At 42.2% G+C, this 21952-nt stretch overlaps 4 protein-coding genes across 6 annotated transcripts in view; 3 read left to right on the forward strand and 1 right to left on the reverse strand.

Annotated features, from left to right (window-relative positions):
- LOC134009067 (zinc finger protein 184-like) overlaps nucleotides 1-21952 on the forward strand; it is a 66545-nt gene that overhangs the window by 35937 nt on the left and 8656 nt on the right. The window lies entirely within an intron of this gene.
- LOC134009035 (zinc finger protein 271-like) overlaps nucleotides 1-21952 on the reverse strand; it is a 61694-nt gene that overhangs the window by 27136 nt on the left and 12606 nt on the right. The gene's annotated exons all lie outside the window — the stretch shown is intronic.
- The window catches only part of LOC134009048 (zinc finger protein 2-like), a 32091-nt gene that overhangs the window by 1922 nt on the left and 8217 nt on the right, over nucleotides 1-21952 (forward strand). The window lies entirely within an intron of this gene.
- Nucleotides 4961-20539, forward strand: LOC134009051 (gastrula zinc finger protein XlCGF57.1-like). Of its 3 annotated transcripts, none has more exons than XM_062448723.1 (2): nucleotides 4961-5289; nucleotides 18415-20539. In XM_062448723.1, exons 1-2 carry the CDS (start codon nucleotides 5022-5024, stop codon nucleotides 19992-19994), a joined length of 1848 nt encoding a protein of 615 aa, XP_062304707.1. In that variant the 5' UTR covers nucleotides 4961-5021; the 3' UTR covers nucleotides 19995-20539. The 3 variants fall into 3 exon arrangements, with proteins under 3 accessions (XP_062304707.1, XP_062304708.1, XP_062304709.1); XM_062448724.1 differs by lacking the exon at nucleotides 18415-20539 and adding an exon at nucleotides 7706-8800; XM_062448725.1 differs by lacking the exons at nucleotides 4961-5289; nucleotides 18415-20539 and adding exons at nucleotides 6450-6664; nucleotides 7706-8800.

The raw sequence follows: 21952 nt of genomic DNA on the forward strand, positions 1-21952 counted from the left end.
TATGACATCATACTGTGAAGGCCATAGCATTATGACATCATACTGTGAAGGCCGTAGCATTATGACATCATACTGTGAAGGCCATAGCATTATGACATCATACTATGAAGGCCGTAGCATTATGACATCATTTTGTGAGGCCTCCCCCTCCTGGAAGAGACCACCATCAGGATAGACATGGTTCATCAAAGAATGAAGATGATCACTCAGACTAACTCAGGTCTGATTTATAGTGATCCTCGAATGGGACCTTTGTGAAATGGCTGGTAAATACAGACTGTTCCCTGACTAACCCTGTAAATACAGACTGTTCCCTGACTAACCCTGTAAATACAGACTGTTCCCTGACTAACCCTGTAAATACAGACTGTTCCCTGACTAACCCTGTAAACACAGACTGTTCCCTGACTAACCCTTTAAATACAGACTGTTCCCTGACCGAGGTGGTCAGCACCCATCTTAGCCTCCATGAGCCAAACTGTTCCCTCCACGTTGGAGTCACAGAAGGTGGATCCTACCACATATTCTCCACTCTTACTTAACTGTCTCCAGCCTTCTCTGCACCTCTGTCACCAACCGTCTCTGGAGGAGGGGAGCCCTCACCCAGCTTCTCCTCCCCAGGTTTCTAACATGTTTTCCTTGTCTTCCTTGAGAGTTCAGGTGGGATATAGGTGACAACCTAGGCCCATATGTGAAACCCTCTGTGACTTAACCCTTGTGCTGCCTTCAGGTCACATGACCCAAAGGTTCATAACGAACCACCGTTGTGTTTATCCAATTTTACCCAATACAAAAACAAATATAAATTATTTTCTTTTAACCATTGCAATGTGGGGGGTCTGAGACAGCCCGACAGTTAAAAGAAAATGCTTCACTTTGTTTTTGTAGCAGGTAAATCTGTCGCAATACGACGGTGGGTCACAATGACTGATGGGTCAGAATGACCCGAAGATAACACAAGGGTTAAAAAAGAAGACAAATTACATTTGATTTGAAGATCCCTTCCATTTCAGTGTTTGGGTGTTTGGCTGTCAAACATGTTGGATTGCAAAATAATGGTGGCTAAATATAACTCTTCTCTTTCCTCTAGATGTGCAACAGCTCTCTTTCCCAGAGCCCCCACAGATCAAAGAGGAACAGGAGCTGTGGACCAGTCAGGAGGAAGAGCAGCTCCAAGGACTGCAGTCTGAAACTACAGACTCCATCTTCACTTCTTCCAGTGTGAAACATGACTCTGATCAGGAGGGCTCCTCTGAATGTTCACATGTTGACCAGACTGTTAAAGTGGAGGACAGAGAAGGAGACTCTCTACCCACCAACACAACTGAGGAGCAAATCAAAGCAGAGCCTCATGTACAAGACTCTGCTGCACCAGAACCAGGCAGTGACTCTCAGCCCCTCTCTGTTGTAGCTCCAGACTGTCCTGCAGCTCAGAGTTTGGAGGAGGAGGAACATGGAGGAATGATGCTTTTACAGAACAGAACACAAAACAATGAGGCTCTTACAATGGACAATAGACCACAGGGAAGTCACACAGGAAAAACAATACATAAGTGTCAACACTGTAACAAAACTTTTATATCTGAATCTTATTTGATTATGCACATGAGAACACACACAAGAACACACAAAGGAGAGAAACATTTTCAGTGTCAAAAATGTAACAAACAATTTGCTCAGAAATGTACTCTTGTTGATCACTTGAGAACACACTCAGGAGAGAAACCTTTCCAGTGTCCACAATGTAACAAACGATGTGCTCTCAAAGGTAATCTTCTTAAACACATGAGAACACACACAGACGAGAAACCTTTTCAGTGTCAAAAATGTAACAAACGATTTGCTCAGAAATGTACTCTTGTTGATCACTTGAGAACACACTCAGGAGAGAAACCTTTCCAGTGTCAACAATGTAACAAACGATTTGCTCACAAAAAAAGTATTGTTGGTCACATGAGAAAACACACAGGAGAGAAACCATAGTGTGAATGATGTAATGTTTTATGCCAGAGGACCAGTTTGGTTTATCCAATGAGAAATTATATAAGTTTGAATTGATTTCCTGTCCAGTGGGTATTTATATGCTTTGCTTCCTCCCTTGTTGTATCTGCTGGTACCAATCAAGGAGCACCTTCCACCTTAGATACCATTACCTTCCACCTTTGATACCATTACCTTCCACCTTAGATACCGTTACCTTCCACCTTAGATATTTTCGAAAAGGTTGAAAAAATGTTTCTGAACATACATCACCAGCATCACTCTATTGCTTTATAAATGGCCAGATTGTAATATATGGGGGGGGGGGGCTTTGTTCGGGCCTCAAGGGAAATCTGTTTCCCCCCTGCATTCTCAGTGTAAAAGACACTTGTTACACATCATTGTAGGGCTGTATTGGCCTTGAGACCTGAAGACACAGCCACTTTGTCACTGGTCACTCAGACACCGTCTGAGACAGTCGTTGATTAGCACAAAAGGGACTCTAGTGTTCACACTTTAATGACACACATATTCCTTTGTCTTGCAAAGGCATCACACTTGGTCTACTGCAGCCTTGAGTAATGATGAGTGATGGTCCAATTTGAATTTGTATGCGTTAGACAACCTTTCTTTCATATGGCCGGTGTCCCCATTTTAATATGCAGGTTTGGGTGTATAAAGGGAGAAGGTTTACCAATCACTTTGAGTTGTGTTTACTATACGATCCGGTGTGTTAGGCGCCTAGTTTCATTGTGAATACCTTCGTTAACGATTGTTCCGAAGGTATGCTTTGTATTTGATTATGTTTCATTATTATTGTATTGATTAACTTACTATTTAGATAATAAACTATCATTGTGCATCTTAAGTTACTGGTTCTCCTTGTACGTATCTAACACACTAATGTGGTGAAAACCTTGATCTAGTCTGGTTGATACGGCTAATACTGATTATAGACATAGACTTTTGAAGTAGGTTTTAACCCTTGTGTTATCTTCGGGTCATTCTGACCCATCAGTCATTGTGACCCACCGTCGTATTGCGACAAATTTACCTCATACAAAAACAAAGTGAAGCATTTTCTTTTAACTGTCGGGCTGTCTCAGACCCCCCACATTGGAATGGTTAAAAGAAAATTATTTGTATTTGTTTTTGTATTGGGTAAAATTGGGTAAACACAACGATGGTTCGTTATGAACCTTTGGGTCATGTGACCCGAAGGCAGCACGAGGGTTAACTTAAGGCCTCTCTGAGTCACTGACAGTAGGCTTTCCATGCTCCGAAGGTAATACCGTAGCCTCTGGGGGTCCGCTTGCATCCTGTGTTGATCGTTAAATCCATATCATAGTACATTACATTTACGCATTTAGCAGACGCTTTTATCCAAAGCAACTTCCAAGAGAGAGCTTTACAAAAGAGCATAGGTCACTGATCATAACAACGAGATAGCCCCAAACATTGCGAGCAGCCAAAACATGAAGCATACATTGTGGAAAACCAAATAAGTGCCAAAGGGAAGAACCATAAGAGCATGTAGTTAAACAAGTTACAATTGAACAACATGAAACTCCCCACAAGAGTGCAAGAGTGTACCTGTAGGAAAAAAAAAAAAAACACTATCAACAGTAAAATATTTCACAGCACGTACAAGAATTTGAAACCGTTACAACTAACCAACAAGAGCAACAAGTCTCTCAATACGAGTCATTGTTATCCTGGAGGAAACTAACATCAGGTCCAGCCAAGCATTCCTAAGTGCCATTGTACTCCCGGAACAAGTGCGTCTTGAGCCTTTTCTTGAAGGTGGGGAGACAGTCAGTGTCCCTGACACTGACTGACTCTACTGATAGTAGAGATAAACGGTTGATTAGTGAGTGCATACTTCAAGGTCGGTGCTCTAATCAAGCAGATGATTTTTACCTACATCAGAGTTTCATGTCATTAACTGTTTAGCACTCTTTAGAGAGGCGTTCACTCTCTTAAAACAAAAACGTTGTTCAGCCCCAGTCCTAGGCCTGCCTGACCATACCAAAACCTTCCACATGCAAGTAGATGCACACGGTAACACACTGAGCGGAGTGTTAACTCAAGACCATGGGGGTAAACTGCGTCCTACAGCAACATTATAGCCGTAAAATATCTCATGTCGAATAAGGTTTTGATGCATGTACACAGCACGTGCTGGCGGTACACTGGATGTTGACAACAATAGAGCCCATATCGGTTTCCAATCTGTTGTTGTGCACACGCCAGTCCAAATAATTCTGCAAGGTAGAATCAAAGGTGTTTCATCTCAAAGGTTAGCCCGATGGCTAACAGACATCCAAGCTAGGGACATTTCAATCGCCAACACGAGAATCATCCCACACCTGCTTGGATCAGTGGATGGCCATGCACACAGCTGTCAGTCTGGGCCAGAGGCCTGCAGCATTGTCCCAGGCCGCACATTTCCTGGACAGACACAGGTGTACATTGATGGATCTAGATACTGGCTGGATGGCAAGTTCAATGGCTTTATTGACAGACTGCGACAGCCTAGCCTACTTTTGTTGAAGAAAGGGTTTTAGTCCGCCTCTTCAGTAACGGAAAGACTAAGTTTACATTACATGATGCTCTTATCCCCAGCGACTTACAGTAAGTACAGGGACATTCCCCCGAGGCAAGTAGGGTGAAGGACACAACGTCATTTGGCACGGCCAGGAATCGAACTTGCAACCTTCAGATTACTAGCCCACTTCCCTAACCGCTCAGCCACCTGGCTCCAAAGTTTAGTTGAGTTCTGGTTGTATTATCAATCTGCAGATTGGAGAGAGTTTAACATATCCCAATACGTAAAATGACAAATTTCAGTGCACTGGTTCGTGCAAGTTTTAATGCGAAAACAATTAATTTCGCAACCATGTAGTTCGTCAGCGATAAAGGACGCAAACAGCGCTTGATCGGCCATGACTGACGTCAACGTAGCAAACCAAGAGTCCGACTTTACGAAGCCGTTTTTAACTCCTCCCCGACTGCAAGCGACAACTCTCGCCGGTCGTTTCATGCAGCCGCAGCCGATTTCGAACACTGCTGATAGTTATCTTATTTGCGCAGAGTATCACTTTTACACCACCGAAATGTCAAAACTAAATTTGTTTAGAGATTTTATCCGTGAAAGACTAACAACGGCAGCTTTGGAGATTTTCGGGGCCGTTGAAAAAACGTTTGCTGAGTTCCGAGAAGAAATCTATAATTCCAAGGAGGAGAGCGCGCGGCTCAACCGATTGTTGGACATTGTTACTCCACCGGAGATCAAGATACACCGAACAGGTAGGTGGACAGTTAGAACGCAATATATTTTTGGCCAAGGCTAGTTCCAACAAACCGCCAAATAGCTAGCTTATAGAGTCTATTGGTTTCAAAGTACAATGTAGCCCTTGAGCCAAAAAGTTTGCCCACCCCTGTTATAGACTTCGTGGAACGCCGCCACGAGGTTGCAAACGTATTGAATCCAACGTCCAGGAAGGGGGAGTGGAGTTGTACCCCGTGTAAATATTACTATCAATCTACTGGGACCTACATTGTTTAATATCAACCGGTCTGTTGAAGGATTGAAATTCTTGTGTCTATTCCCATATGTAATGATGGTATTCAATGACACAAGTATGTGTTCTAGAAAGAATGGTCTGGAGTCGCAGAGGTCCGATAATATATGCTTTAATGCAGCAGTTGGAAATCAACAAGTAGCCTACAGAGCTCTGGGGTTGTCTACGTTTCCCTACCCGCAACAGAGTTTGGTTTGGTTCACGAAGTCCAACTCCCTATCTGTCCCTGCGCCAGCATATATTATACAGTGCAGTAAAACAAAAAAAAACACAAGAAGAGGGTTGAGCTTGTTCTCCTGTGCAGCAGGGAGTTGTTCTTGCCTACGCGTCCCACCTGCTCGGGTGCCGTCTCCACCCGGTTTCAAGGTTGTTTCTGAAAATGAAGAGATAGAGACACAAAATACAGCCCTTTTCCCACACTCTGTGGTCGAAACTCGTCTGTATTGTTCCTCTTTCTCCGCCCGCACCCCTGACTCCCCCCGCCCTGTGTGAGACACAATGCTTAAGCCTGAGCACACTTGTAAGTTCATAAGACAGAACTTTAATAAGCACAATACATAACTTTAATAAGAACAATATATTCTTTACTGTTCGGATCAGAGTCCTGAGATCACTATCTACTAGGATACATTATTGAATTACTAATTGGTCTCTGTGATGGCTGTTTGATATCTTGCCCTAAAAAACATGTGTAGCAGAGTCTCACCCGACCACGTCAGAAAAACAACCACCATCCAGTGTGCTCCTCAAAACTGATGACATAGTTTCTATCTCAAAATAATGGTGGCTAAATATAACTATTCTCTTTCCCTTAGATGTGCAGCAGTTCTCTCCCCTGGAGGCCCCACAGATTAAAGAGAACCAGGAGCTGTGGACCTGTCAGGAGTCCAAGTTTTTAAACATCAAAATGTCTCAATTAAATGTGATAAGAGAACTTTTTGGTGAAATACTGACAACTGCAGCTTTGAAGATTTACTGGGCCGCTGAGAAACCGTTTGCAGGGTACCAGGAAGAAATCTCTCGTTCCAAGGAGGAGAGCGCATGGCTACAACGGCTGTTGGACGTTGTTACTCAACCTGAGATCAAGCTACAACGAACAGGTTTGATGTTCATACCTTCATGTTATACTCTGCTGTGTCTAGAATGCTGCTGTGTCTAGAATGCTGCTGTGTCTAGAATGCTGCTGTGTCTAGGAGGGGGTCACATGATCACTTGGGTGTTATAATGAGCTGAGATCTGGTGACTGTGAAGGCCGTAGCATATTATATCATTTTGTGAGGCCTCCCCCTCCTGGAAGAGACCACCATCAGGATAGACATGGTTCATCAAAGGATGAATATGATCACTCAGACTAACTCAGGTCTGATTTATAGTGATCCTCTATGGGACCTCTGTGAAATGGCTGGTAAATACAGACTGTTCCCTGACTAACCCTGTAAATACAGACTGTTCCCTGACTAACCCTGTAAATACAGACTGTTCCCTGACTAACCCTGTAAATACAGACTGTTCCTTGACTAACCCTGTAAATACAGACTGTGCCTTGACTAACCCTGTAAATACAGACTGTTCCCTGACTAACCATGTAAATACAGACTGTTCCCTGACTAACCCTGTAAATACAGACTGTTCCCTGACTAACCCTGTAAATACAGACTGTTCCCTGACTAACCCTGTAAATACAGACTGTTCCCTGACTAAGCCTGGTAAATACAGACCGCTCCTTGACCGAGGTGGTCAGCACCCATCTTAGCCTCCATGAGCCAAACTGTTCCCTCCATGTTGGAGTCACAGGAGGTGGACCCTACCACATATTCTCCACTCTTACTTAACTGTCTCCAGCCTTCTCTGCACCTCTCTGTCACCAACCAACCGTCTCTGGAGGAGGGGAGCCCTCACCCAGCTGCTCCTCCCCAGGTTTCTAACATGTTTTCCTTGTCTTCCTTGAGACTTCAGGTGGGATATAGGTGCCAATCTAGGCCCATATGTGAAACCCTCTGTGACTTAAAAAATACTAATTACATTTGATTTGAAGATCCCTTCCATTTCAGTGTTTGGTTTTAAATGGCATATTTTTTGCTGTCAAACATGTTAGATTGCAAAATAATGGTGGCTAAATATAACTGTTCTCTTTTGTCTAGATGTGCAGCAGCTCTCTCTCCCAGAGCCCCCACAGATCAAAGAGGAACAGGAGCTGTGGACCAGTCAGGAGGAAGAGCAGCTCCAAGGACTGCAGTTTGAAACTACAGACTCCATCTTCACTTCTTCCAGTGTGAAACATGACTCTGATCAGGAAGGCTCCTCTGAATGTTCACATGTTGACCAGACTGTTAAAGTGGACGACAGAGAAGGAGACTCTGTACCCACCAACACAACTGAGGAGCAAATCAAAGCAGAGATTCATGTACAAGACTCTGCAGCACCAGAACCAGGCAGTGACTCTCAGCCCTTCTCTGTTGTAGCTCCAGACTGTCCTGCAGCTCAGAGATTTGAGGAACATGGAGGAGTGATGCTTTTACAGAACAGAATACAAAACAATGAGGCTCTTCCAAGGGAAAATAGACCACAGGGAAGTCACACAGGAAAAACAATACATCAGTGTCAACATTGTAACAAAACTTTTATATCTGAATCTCGTTTGATTTTGCACATGAGAACACACACAGGAGAGAAACCTTTTCAGTGTCAACATTGTAACAATCAATTTTCTCAGAAAAGTAATCTTGTTCGTCACATGAAAAGACACAAAGGAGAGAAACATTTTCAGTGTCAACAATGTAACAAACGATTTGCTCACAAATCCAATCTTGTTTATCACATGAAAACACACACATTTAGTCATTTAGCGGACGCTCTTATCCAGAGCGACTTAGAGTAAGTACAGGGACATTCCCCCGTGGCAAGTAGGGTGAAGTGCCTTGCCCAAGGACACAACGTCATTTGGCACAACCGGGAATGAAACCGGTAACCTTCCGATTAATAGCCTGATTCCCTAACCGCTCAGCCATCTGCCCCCCCAGGGACCACACAGGAGAGAAACCTTAGTGTGAATGATGTCATGTTTTATGCCAGAAGACCAGTTTGGTTTATTTAATGAGAAATTATATAAGTTTGAATTGATTTTCTGTCCAGTGGGTATTTATATGCTTTGCTTCCTCCCTGTTGTATGTGCTGGTGCCAAGCAAGGAACACCTTCCACCTTAGATACCGTTACGTTCCACCTTAGATACCGTCATCTTCCACCTTAGATACCGTTAGTTTTGAAAGGTGGAAGAAAGAAAAAATATTTTCTAAAAAATGTTTTGAAAGGTTAAATGACAGATTTCCATAGATGCCTGAGGAAGACTGATGTGTAGCTGAAACTTGTTGTATGTTACTGAGATCATTATATATACCACCAGCATCACTGTATTGCTTTATAAATGGCCAGACTGTAATATACAGGCGGGGAACCACTTTCCTCAGACCTCCAGTGAAATCTGTTCCTCCTGTGTTTTCAGTGTAAAAGACTACTGTACTCTATTGTGCTCTGCTTTACTCTACTCTGTTTTAGGCTTCTCTGTTCTCCTTTCTCCTCTTCTTACACTGTGTGTGGAAAAAAAGTTTGGAAAGGTGGAAAAAGTGTTTTCGAAAAATAATTTATAAAAAAAACCATGAATAAAAAGTTTTAAAAAGAAAGTTTCTAAAGGTTTGAAAAATATATTTTTTTTTTAAGTTTTGAATGCTTGAATCACAGATTTCCCTAGAGGCCTGAGGAAGCTGATGTGTCCCTGTAGATGAAAAGCATACCCATCTAAAACAGGTATCTAATCTACCAGACTGATCACCTTCTGAGAATAGAGAAGGGAAAGGACAAAGTGTGAAACGTGCTTCAGAACTGCTTCATAATATAATATCGAATTCATCAAACATTGAGTTGTTCCATTGGTATTTTTTCATATGTTCTATACATTTCAATACAACTGACCTATTTGGTCAACATCTGGCCATAAATACTGTTGTTGTGCCTTTTGCTTTGATAACTTAAAAGCGATAGCCTATATATATTTTTGACGATCTGGTAACTTTAATTTAACTTTAATAAAACATAAATTGGACAGCTACAGCTTTTACTTTGAAATATGTTTAATGGTGGCCCCCATAGAAAGGCCTAGATGTCTCGTCCGCGTTGCCAGCCAACTTTTTAAACCAAACCGTTTAAAAATCGGTTGAAAATTGATCAAGTTATGGTTATTTAAAAAGTACATGTAGCACCAACACAATGTTATGGGTGAGCGAGCTGACTGTGGCAAGATGGCCGCCATGTGCGGACGTTCTAGACTCCGCCGTAAGATATCTAGCCTATGGTGGCCCTCATAGACATGGTGGCCCCTGCCACGATATACCCGGACATATATTGGTGCAACACTGTACTGTCTGTGCAGTGTTGCACAGACAGTACACAACTCGGGCTCAGGAAGAACGACAGATTTTTTTTTTTAAATGGAGGTTGTCTCATTTCTACACTGCACCGTTTGAAATCTATGGACATAGCTGATAGTTGTTGACAATGCATTGGTTCAGAAAACGACGCAGCTATGCGCTTCCCGAGACTAGCCTCCCCGGAAGTAAAAAGAAGCTCGATGTTGTTCACATCCGACAGGAGTTGTGCGTCGCTACTTTTTAACACAAAGGAAGGACCCAGGTGCTAATAGCTAACCTCGTTGTGCAGAGTATAATTTTTACTCCACCAAAATGTAAAAACTACATTTGTTTAGAGATTTTACCCGTGAAAGACTAATAACGTCAGCTTTGGAGATTTTCGCGGCCGTTGAAAAAACGTTTCCTGAGTTCCAAGAAGAAATGTATAATTCCAAGGGGGAGAGCTCGCGGCTCAAACGATTGTTGGACATTGTTACTCCACCGGAGATCAATTTACACCGAACAGGTAGGGTGGACAGTTAAAACTGTCAGGTGGGGAATCAGGTGGCTGTGCCAAATGATGTTGTGTCCTTCGGCAAGGTGTAGTGGTTTTCTACTCATGCGTTGTGTTATTTACGACACGTAGCGTTAGCTAGGCTATTCTTCGGCACCAACCATTTATTTCACTGGTGATGAACACGACGTACATAAGTCATTTAGCACCGTGCAGCCAGTCACCGAATGCTAGAACAAATGAAAATGTAATACATTTAAGCATGTTGACCATGAATAAAAAGGAAACACCATGTAAAACAATGAAATAAACGAAATTAACATACGGCTAAATGAAGCTAGCAAAACGTTACAGAATACCCATAGAAAGGCGATTATAAGAAAGACATAACAATTAATCGATATCGATACCATTTTCGAGACTGCTCGAGTCTTTATCGATACCACTATCGATACTTTTCTGGGGTGAGCTTGAGCTAATCACCATCTAAATGAATGAATTTGGCAAATGTTAAACATAGCCTATAGCAGCACCCACACAACCCACGCCACACTTTATGTAAACAAGGTTACTGAACAACATTTATAACAATAACTTAAGTAAAACAGATGTAAAATAGAACAAGGGGAACGTGCTGCTCTCAGGAGGAGGCTGGATAAAAGGAGCACATATTGGCACAATGGATCCTGGCTCTGGCTGAATCTACAATTGTCCACTACAGATGTACTATCCACAACCTGGATGAGTAACTAGTATAAATGACTGTGATTGGTTGGTTGACAAAAAGTGACATTGACAAGCTGTCATTGTTCAAGACGTTATGAACAGTTTAACACGTTTCAACAAAAGGCACCTGATATAGCTAAATGACCAGCTAATCAAACCCAAACCTTCCTTATCTCATCCCTATTTTGTTTTGTCTCTGTTATTGTTTAACAAGATGCTTAAAGATCCTGTAAAGCAAATTCCATGATTTGCTTCCCAGTACAGCATATACGTGTGAAATTAGTTCCTGAAAGCATGTGCAAAGCGTAAAAACTTTTTCGCACTGAAAATTGGAGTTAGACCGTAGAACAGTTTCTTTTCCGTCTTCAGATCAGGTTTTAATGGGCGGAGCCAAAAAATTACCTATCTACGTCATTTTGACCCATCTACGTCAGATCACTGAATGGCTCCTCCTGCTGTACTTTTATTGTAGCCTACATCAGCTAGCTAGCTTCAGGATGTCTCCCTCCACCCGCAACTGCATCTTCCCTGGATGCAAGAACTTCAGCTGCGCTGCAACGCTATTTAATTTCCCTATCCACCTTATTCTAAGGGGGTCTACTGTAGAAATGATTATGGGTGCAACTTCCGGTGAGATAGCGGAAGTTGCGGTTTGCTATACGTTAGTCCCAGCCAGCCAACAGTGATTCTTTCTAAAGTAATTTCAACTATAATTGAACTAAAACTGGTTTGTTTTTAAACATATGTTGTCATTTATATTGTTATTATTATTGTTATAAAATGTCATTGCGAAGCTCTGGTAGGCTACCTGTTGCGCTGTTCGCGGCTGTACTAACAACCAGACTTGGCTAAATCTGTGGCTTCAAAGACAGTGTGTTGAACACACACCCACAATAAAAAGGGATTGTTCTTGTGACAAACGGTACAGTTTCCATCGCCTGCCAACAGATGAGGAATACAAAAGAATGTAGCTGAAAAACCTAGCCTTGAAGAGACCACCCAAAACACTGTATCGTATGTGTACTTATTTCATTTTGTGGCCAAAAGCCGACAGAGGAAATCCGCATCTTACTTTGTGTTTGGGCTACGAAAGACAGATTTAGTTGCAGTACTGCCAGTAAAGGTGGGATGCAAGTGTTCATATAGGAATTTTTGTGAGTTAGTAGTGCCCTGGTCCAGCAACACATGAGCACCCAGCCATTTGTATTTCACTCTGACGATGAAACTAAAACCCAGGACCGGTGATGTGGGACTTTAAGGCTCTGACTAGGCTCTATGTCTGCTTTAAGGTAGACACAGTTGTGTCCCACCTCCTTTATTAACCCTTGTGCTGCCTTCGGGTCACATGACCCAAAGGTTCATAGCGAACCATCGTTGTGTTTACCCAATTTTACCCAATACAAAAACTAATAAAAATAATTTTATTTTAACCTTCGCAATGTGGGGGGTCTGAGACAGCCCAACGGTTAAAAGAAAATGCTTCACTTTGTTTTTGTATGCGGTAAAGTTGTCGCAATACGACGGTGGGTCACAATGACTAATGGGTCAGAATGCAACAGAGTTAATAAAGTAGCTAAATATGCTAGTGTACATTATTTGAGGCCACTTTTTCAGGTCATCCTCCCATCCCTCGATAGTAGAAGGCAGAGGTATGATCAAATTGTCCTGTTTCAGGCTGTGTTCCCACATGTTTTATTTCGCATCAGAATTAGCTTACCGCAATGACTGTGTATGAGCGTTACCGGAAGTCGCGCCCATAATTCAGGAAATTGATTATGGGAGCTAGGAATAAGGTGGATTGATGAGGAAAGGAAAAATAGGTGGATTGATTTTGTGAAGAGCCACGCTGATGGAAAGCTTCGGATAAACTCCAACAGCCGCCTGCAGTGACCATTTCACGGCGGATAATTTTAACATGGACCAGAGACAGACGGTGTTCAGGGACACACGGCTTCTCTTGCAGCGCGGAGCCGTACCGCGCATCGCCCTCCCGGCCGTTCCTCCTCCGGTCGCACCTGGACCATCCACCGCCACCAGCAGTTCATCACTCAGTTCTGTGTGCTTGTTATAATTATACTAGATAACCTTTCCAGAGGTATCTCTGCTATGAGTTAGTGCAAACCGCTAACTTGATATTAGGCTACTCGGTGTAGAATGATGGTATTTTGGTGAAACGGTAGCTATGTGCTAGATGTAGTTGGAGAGCTCACTGTCTGCTGTCTCTGGTGTCCATTTTTACTCCTGTGTTACAGCTCAGGGGAACAATTAATTTATATGCATCTGTATGTTTCACTCATTGAACAAATAAATTCTAATTCTATAATGTTTTGTTCGGATTGACGTAGCATCCATTATCTGGGTCGTAGGTAGGCAGCGAGGGGCGGAGATTCAGCTCCTTCAGGCAACACGCCCCTCCAGTCTCAAGCAGAGAAGAGTGCTGATTTTCTCACGATTTCAAAGCCTAATTTAACATACTTTTTTTTTCATTTGAATTAGTATGGGTAGTTAATAACACATTCTTCTGTGGTGTGGTGAACTGAAAACTCGTTTTCAATTCCACTTTACAGGATCTTTAAGCAGCCCATAGAGCCATGCTCCCGGTGACTATGTTTTGAATGATCAGCAGCGGGGCAGGGGAGGCTAGTCTTTACTCACACACTGACTGTGCTCGTAAATAATTTTTCCGGTTCGCTCACGCATCAAATTTTAGGGGCATATGCGAGTGAAATAGTTGCACTGTAGAGCCCTGGCTCTTATTATTGAGGCTTATTATTGTCAACGATGGATACTTGCTACGAAGTTGGGGTGCGCTGACTGTACTCACCATGCATACCTTGGGTGGAGGAGGAGGATTGTCCTGCAACAGCAGCTGGAGTTGGCACCGTTGCTTCTCGAAGACAGTCTAATGCATTTTACCTTTAGCTGATGCACAACGTTGAGGTGCTTATTGCAACATTGCAGTAGTGGTCTTATTGGACCACTACTGCCACTACTGCAATGAGCAGTAGTGGTCCCCCCCTTACAAGAAATTATCTTAGAACATATATTACACGTCGCTTCATCCTTATCTTTGGCTTTATTAAAATGTAGCCAAGCCTTTGACCGCTTAGTACATTCAGCCATCGTAGTTAGCAACAAAATGAGAAATGTAGCGAAGTAGGGCGTGAGCCAATTAAATTCTTCTTCTTTTAGTTTAAAGGCGTTTGGCAGGCCATTCAATTGAATTTAGTAATTTTATTAGACAATCGATGTAGGTTTGTGATTTGATTTAGATGACCTGATCTCTCGAGACATAAGTTACATATTACTTAGTCTCGATAGCGGTATCGATAAGCTCGGACCTTATTGATCTTCGGGTTTTGAGAAATTTGGAACCGGGTCCTTACAGAACCAGGTATCGATCCCCATCCCTAGCTACTATTAGGCAGCTTACCATGAAAACAGCACATGCAGACTGTAAATAGTTTCGGGGTTCACCGCTAAAGTCTGCAGGGGCGCAGCAGAGCCCGCCCCCTATACACACAACCAGGTCTCCATGGCAAACACACCTTTACAATAAATCTAAACCATTACAAAAATAAGTTGACGAGTGATAATAACCCTACTTTAGGGAATGCCCCTGTACTTTACTGTAAGTCGCTCTGGATAAGAGCATCTGCTAAATGACAAAATGTAAAACGCAACATAGTTTTGGCCAAGGCTAGGTCCAACCAGGGGCGGATCTAGAAAAATATTAATGGGTTGGCAAGAGGGTGGCAGGAGATTTTCAGGGGTGGCACCCAGGGGCGCCGCCAGGAATTTTGGGCCCCATAAAAAACAAAATATACATATATTTTTTTTCAATTTTTTGGAGCCCCTGTCAGTCAGGGGCTCTTGGAATTGTCCTAACTTTGCCCCCCTACACGGCGCCCCTGTTGGCACCCTGTGAGTTCGGTAAAGTTGGACATTCACAGATTCAAACTTCCGGGATCAATTACTCTGTAGCGAAATGTTATTAAATCACAAATAACGCATCTTTCGTACTGTTTCGTCCTCCAACCTGAAGAAATGACATTGGTCTACGAGCAGCCGGCGGTGAGGCGGCAGTAAGACGACTGCTTAGGGACCGTCTACAAACTACAACACCGAAAAGAGATACCACAAAAATATTTATTAATTTAATGTATAAATAAGGTAGTGTTTCCAAACTTACCTCAATTATAACTTGTCTCCTGCTAGTTGTACTACAGCACTTCAAAAATAAGCATAATCATAATTTTGTGGAATATTTTTTGCCAAAAGCATTTAATATATGACATATAAACGAAGTCATACTCCACACATAGAAGCCCCCCTGCTGGTTGTACTACATCACTTACTTTTCAAAAATAGGCAAGTACATCATTTTGGGGAATATCTTTACATTTACATTTATTCATTTAGCAGACGCTTTTATCCAAAGCGACTTCCAAGAGAGAGCTTTACAAAAGTGCATAGGTCACTGATCATAACAACAAGATAGCCCCAAACATTGCGGGTAGCCAAAACATGAAGCATACATTGTGAAAAACCAAATAAGTGCCAAGGGAAGAACCATAAGAGCATGTAGTTAAACAAGTTACAATTAAACAACATTAACCTCAAAAAGTGCAAGAGTGTACCTGTAGAAAAGCAATCAACAGTAAAATATTTCACAGCGAGTACAATAATTTAAAATCAGTTACAACTAACCAACAAGAGTAACAAGTCACTCAATAAGAGTCATTGTGATCCTGGAGGAAACTAGCATAAGGTCCAGCATAGGGCTGTCGTTATCGAATATTTTAGTAATCAAGTATTCTACCGAAAATTCCATCGATTAATCGAGTAATCGGATAAAATGTAATTTTGCTTAATAGGGTATATGTCAAACGCACATGACTAAACCGGAAAACAGTCTCACCACTTCCGCTGCTGTGCTAACCCAACGCAAAGAACTAATGTTCTTCTATTTTATTAGCCCAACGGCAAACCCAGCTAGTTCACACAATAAACAATAACATTATTATTATTATTCTCAGCATTTTAAATTATTTAACTGTGAAGACCATGTATTTATCCATACTGGTTATGTACCAGATGCGGGAAATCCGAACAGTGATTTTTATTGCGTACCTCAGTGTGAAATGTCCGGATGACCTGGACACTGGTTCGATTCCAGGCTCTGGCAAGAGTATTTAGCTTTAAACTGGTCAATATACACATTTGGCCAAGGACCACCGCGACATTTGCCTGTAAACAGTGATTCTGACTGTCAGAGACATTTTAAATAGCAGGGCTCGACAATAACGATGGCCCGGGGCCAGTAAAATGTAACGTCGGGACAGTTAAACTAGCAACTCACTGGCCCGATCGGGCCACTGCAAATTATTGATTGAAATTTTTTTTGTAAAAGTTAACATCCTTCATATGTTTTGCTATCTGCTAAATGCATAAATAACAAACTGAGTGTGTTCCCGGGAGCAGACTGGAATATTTCTCCGGACATTCCTCTTATATATTAAAACCTTATTTTCTTGTCTTTGTAAAGCACCTTGAGCTACAATTATTGTATGAAATGTGCTATATAAATAAAGTCTCTTACTTACTTACTTCTGTAATTTTGCTATTGGTACAATATTGTTTGTCACAGATGCATAATGCATTTCTCACACTATTGGTCTCTTACTCTAGGGGCTTCAGATTACAGTTGCATAGAAAACTCCTATTTTTTAGGCCTGCTCTGGCCTTGAAGACCAGCTGCACTAGATTCCTGGGCATAGGGCCGTAAATTTGCCTCTTGATAGCTGGGCCTTGTAGTTTTCTTATGGAAGAAACATATACACATAATCTTCTCTCGCCCTCAGCCCCTAATTATCCAGATTTGCACTTTGGGCTTAATATCTTCTACATATTAGTGGCAATACTACTCAGTCAACAGCTTTGCATCTGGTTTTCAGTAATATAGCATATAAAAGCAAAAAAGGTGATTAAAAGGTTCATTTTCAATCATATAAATCCATAATCATTACCCATCCTCATAATTACAACAGTGTGATGTTTTTTCCACAACATTAGCCGCTCAGGCAGACGGGAGGGCAGTGGTGAATGACAGGAGGGCAGTTTCTGTGGAGTGGCCAGTCTTGAAGCTTGATTGGTTGGGGTCAAGCAGGTTGTTCTGAGAGAGAAAGTTTGACAGTTGGTTAGATACAGCGTGTTCAATTGTTTTTTAAAAGAAGGGTAGCAGTGATACTGGTCTGTAGTTCTGGAGGACGGCTGGGTTAAGGGAGGGCTTTTTGAGTAGAGGGCTAACTCTGGCCTGTTTGAAGGCAGAGGGGAAGGTGCCGGAAGTAAGAGAGGAGTTAAGGACATGGAGAAGAAAAGGCTGTGAGGAAGAGCTCGTCATCCATGGTTCCATACATGGTTCCTGGCATGATCACTTGGGTGTTAGAATAGAGATCTGAGCTGAGATCTGGTGACTGTGAAGGCCGTAGCATTATGACATCATTTTGTGAGGCCTCCCCCTCCTGGAAGAGACCACCATCAGGATAGACATGGTTCATCAAAGGATGAAGATGATCACTCAGAATAACTCAGGTCTGATTTATAGTGATCCTCTAATGGTACCTTTGTGAAATGGCTGGTAAATACAGACTGTTCCCTGACTAACCCTGTAAATACAGACTGTTCCCTGACTAACCCTGTAAATACAGACTGTTCCCTGACTAACCCTGTAAATACAGACTGTTCCTTGACTAACCCTGTAAATACAGACTGTTCCCTGACTAAGCCTGGTAAATACAGACTGTTCCTTGACCGAGGTGGTCAGCACCCATCTTAGCCTCCATGAGCCAAACCGTTCCCTCCATGTTGGAGTCACAGAAGGTGGACCCTACCACATATTCTCCACTCTTACTTAACTGTCTCCAGCCTTCTCTGCACCTCTCTGTCACCAACCAACCGTCTCTGGAGGAGGGGAGCCCTCACCCAGCTGCTCCTCCCCAGGTTTCTAACATGTTTTCCTTGTCTTCCTTGAGAGTTCAGGTGGGTTATAGGTGCCAATCTAGGCCCATATGTGAAGCCCTCTGTGACTTAAAAAAGACAAATTACATTTGATTTGAACTTCCATTTGACAGTGTTTGGTTTTAAATGGCATATTTTTAGCTGTCAAACATGTTGGATTGCAAAATATAGCTGTTCTCCTTCCCCTAGATGTGCAGCAGCTCTCTGTCCCGGAGCCCCCACAGATTAAAGAGGAACAGGAGCTGTGGACCAGTCAGGAGGAAGAGCAGCTCCAAGGACTGCAGTCTGAAACTACAGACTCCATCTTCACTTCTTCCAGTGTGAAACATGACTCTGATCAGGAGGGCTCCTCTGAATGTTCACATGTTGACCAGACTGTTAAAGTGGAGGACAGAGAAGGAGACTCTCTACCCACCAACACAACTGAGGAGCAAATCAAAACAGAGCCTCATCTACAAGACTCTGGAGCACCAGAACCAGACAGTGACTCTCAGCCTCTCTCTATTGTAGCTCCAGACAGTCCTGCAGCTCAGAGTTTGGAGGAGGAGGAGGAACATGAAGGAGTGATGCTTTTACAGAACAGAACACAAAACAATGAGGGTCTTCCAAGGGACAATAGACCACAGGGAAGTCACACAGGAAAAACAAAACATCAGTGTCAACAATGTAAAAAAACGTTTATATCTGAATCTTATTTGATTCTGCACATGAGAACACACACAAGAACACACACAAGAACACACAAAGGAGAGAAACATTTTCAGTGTCAAAAATGTAACAAAAAATTTGCTCAGAAATGTCATCTTGTTGATCACTTGAGAACACACTCAGGAGAGAAACCTTTCCAGTGTCCACATTGTAACAAACGATGTGCTCTCAAAGGTAATCTTCGTAAACACATGAGAACACACACAGGCGAGAAACCTTTTCAGTGTCAACAATGTAACAAACGATTTGCTGACAAAGGTAATCTTGTTACTCACATGAGAAAACACACAGGAGAGAAACCTTTTCAGTGTCGACAATGTAACAAGCGATTTGCTCAGAAATATAAATTTTTTGATCACGTGAGAACACACTCAGGAGAGAAACCTTTCCAGTGTCCACAATGTAACAAACGATGTGCTCTCAAAGGTAATCTTCTTAAACACATGAGAACACACACAGGAGAGAAACCTTTTCAGTGTCAACAATGTAACAAACGATTTGCAGACAAAGGTACTCTAGTTGATCACATGAGAAAACACACAGGAGAGAAACCTTTTAAGTGTCAACAATGTAACAAAGGATTTGCTCAAAAAAGGGTTCTTGTTCGTCACATGAGAACACACACAGGAGAGAAACATTTTCAATGTCAACAGTGTAACAAACAATTTGCTCACCAAGGTAATCTTGTTAGTCACATGAGAACACACACAGGAGAGAAACCTTTTCAGTGTCAACAATGTAACAAACGATTTGCTCAGAAATACAAATTTGTTGATCACGTGAGAACACACACAGGAGAGAAACCTTTTCAGTGTCAACAATGTGACAAAGGATTTGCTCAAAAAAGGGTTCTTGTTCGTCACATGAGAACACACACAGGAGAGAAACCTTTTCAGTGTCAACAATGTAACAAACGATTTGCTCATAAAGGTAATCTTGTTAGTCACATGAGAACACACACTGGAGAGAAACCTTTTCAGTGTCAACAATGTAACAAACAATTTGCTCACAAAAGTAATCTTGTTAGTCACATGAGAAAACACACAGGAGAGAAACCATAGTGTGAATTATGTAATGTTTTATGCCAGAAGACCTGTATCTATTTCCTGTCCAGTGGGTATTTATATGCTTTGCTTCCTCCCTTGTTGTATGTGCTGGTGCCAAGCAAGGAGCATCTTCCACCTTGGATACCATTACCTTCCACCTTAGATACCATTACCTTCCACCTTAGATACCATTACCTTCCACCTTAGATATTTTCGAAAAGGTTGAATAATAGTTTTGAAAGGTTGAATGACAGATTTCCCTAGAGGCCTGAGGAAGACTGATGTGTAGATGACACTGAACATAGGAGGGGGGGAACTCTTTTCACAGGTAAATCTGTTCCCCACATAATGATCACAGTAACATACATCACCAGCATCACTCTATTGCTTTATAAATTGCTAGATTGTAATATACAGGGGGGGAACCACCTTTCTCAGGCCTCAAGGGAAATATGTTCCCCCTGTGTTCTCAGTGTAAAAGACTGTGTATAGATGAAACTTGTTACTTATTATGATCACTGTAAAATAATGAATGAAAGATGAGTATCCTAAAATTATAACACTGACTTGCCTACTTATTGTACAGTACAATAGTTTATTTGTGCCTACAACAAAACGTACGGTTGTGTGTTAAAAACGACACCCAAACAATACTAGCACCAGCTGTTGCAGACTGAAAACAGGGACTAACGATTGAGCAACACAACTTACTGTAGTTTAACATTTGTGCTGCCTTCGGGTTACATGACCCAAAGGTTCATAACGAACCATCGTTGTGTTTACCCAATTTTACCCAATACAAAAACACATACAAATCATTTTCTTTTAACCTTCGCAATGTGTGTGTGTGGGGGGGGGGGGGTCTGAGACAGCCCAATGGTTAAAAGAAAATGCTTCACTTTGTTTTTGTACGCGGTAAAGTTGTCGCAATACGATGGTGGGTCACAATGACTGATGGGTCAGAATGACCCGAAGACAACACAAGGGTTAAAGCCTGTATTTGAGTGCAAATTAACTAACCAACATCAATAAAATGTACTGTATGCTCATGGAAAGTAGGTAGAGTACACTATAAGCTAACACACACGATTATATAAATCACATTCAGCCAACCAAGCAACAACAGAAAACGTCATGATTTCTCACACGCGCAAGGAAGGGGGAACAGGGGAACTGAATTCTCCGGAACACCGGAGCATGTCTCCAGAACACAGGCAATCTTCTCGTTGTTTAAGAAGGCGTGTTGAGCTGAATTAAACTACTGCTTGTATCAAGACCTGCTCTGGTTTCCATGCTGTTTTTGAACTTTGAAGAAGTAGATTTTGGACTTGTGATCAGAACATGATCAAATATGACACGTAAATTGATCGACTTCAGGACGTAATTCAAGTCAGTACTCTACTCTAGTCACACGGCCAACCAATAATTCTGTCAGACTTGAGTTCCTCGCTCCTGTTTCACTTCCCGAGCCTAGTGCCAGAAGTAAAACGATATGTGTAGGAATTAAATCTATGCTGTCATTTCATATCAATACTTCAGATATACCAAAATGTGTAATAACAATGCTGAACATGTATTCCAGATATAATCAATGCTTCAGATGAAATAAGTAATGATTATGATTATTCACCAGGATGTGACAGTGTCTGAGAGAGTGAGAAGAGGGTCATTCTCAAGAGAATGTGTCTTTTAGTGAGAAGAGGAATGCAATAAATACTGGCAGGGAGGGGTGTACGGGTTGATACGATTTATTTCAGAGTATATGGAAGTCAAGGCCGGTGTCTGGTACCAGAGAGGGGAGGCAAGATGACCACATCATGGGACAAGGAGAGGGTACAATGGGCCTCACAACTCTGTGGGTCTAGAGGAGGAGACGGAACCGGTTTTAGGCGGTGGAAAATGTATCCCTCTGCTCGGAGAAGAATGTATCCTTTTGCACCTGGATATCATCAGACCTTTAGGTCTGCCCCCTG

Source organism: Osmerus eperlanus, chromosome 22 (genome assembly GCF_963692335.1).
Source record: "Osmerus eperlanus chromosome 22, fOsmEpe2.1, whole genome shotgun sequence".
Taxonomy (NCBI): domain Eukaryota; kingdom Metazoa; phylum Chordata; class Actinopteri; order Osmeriformes; family Osmeridae; genus Osmerus; species Osmerus eperlanus.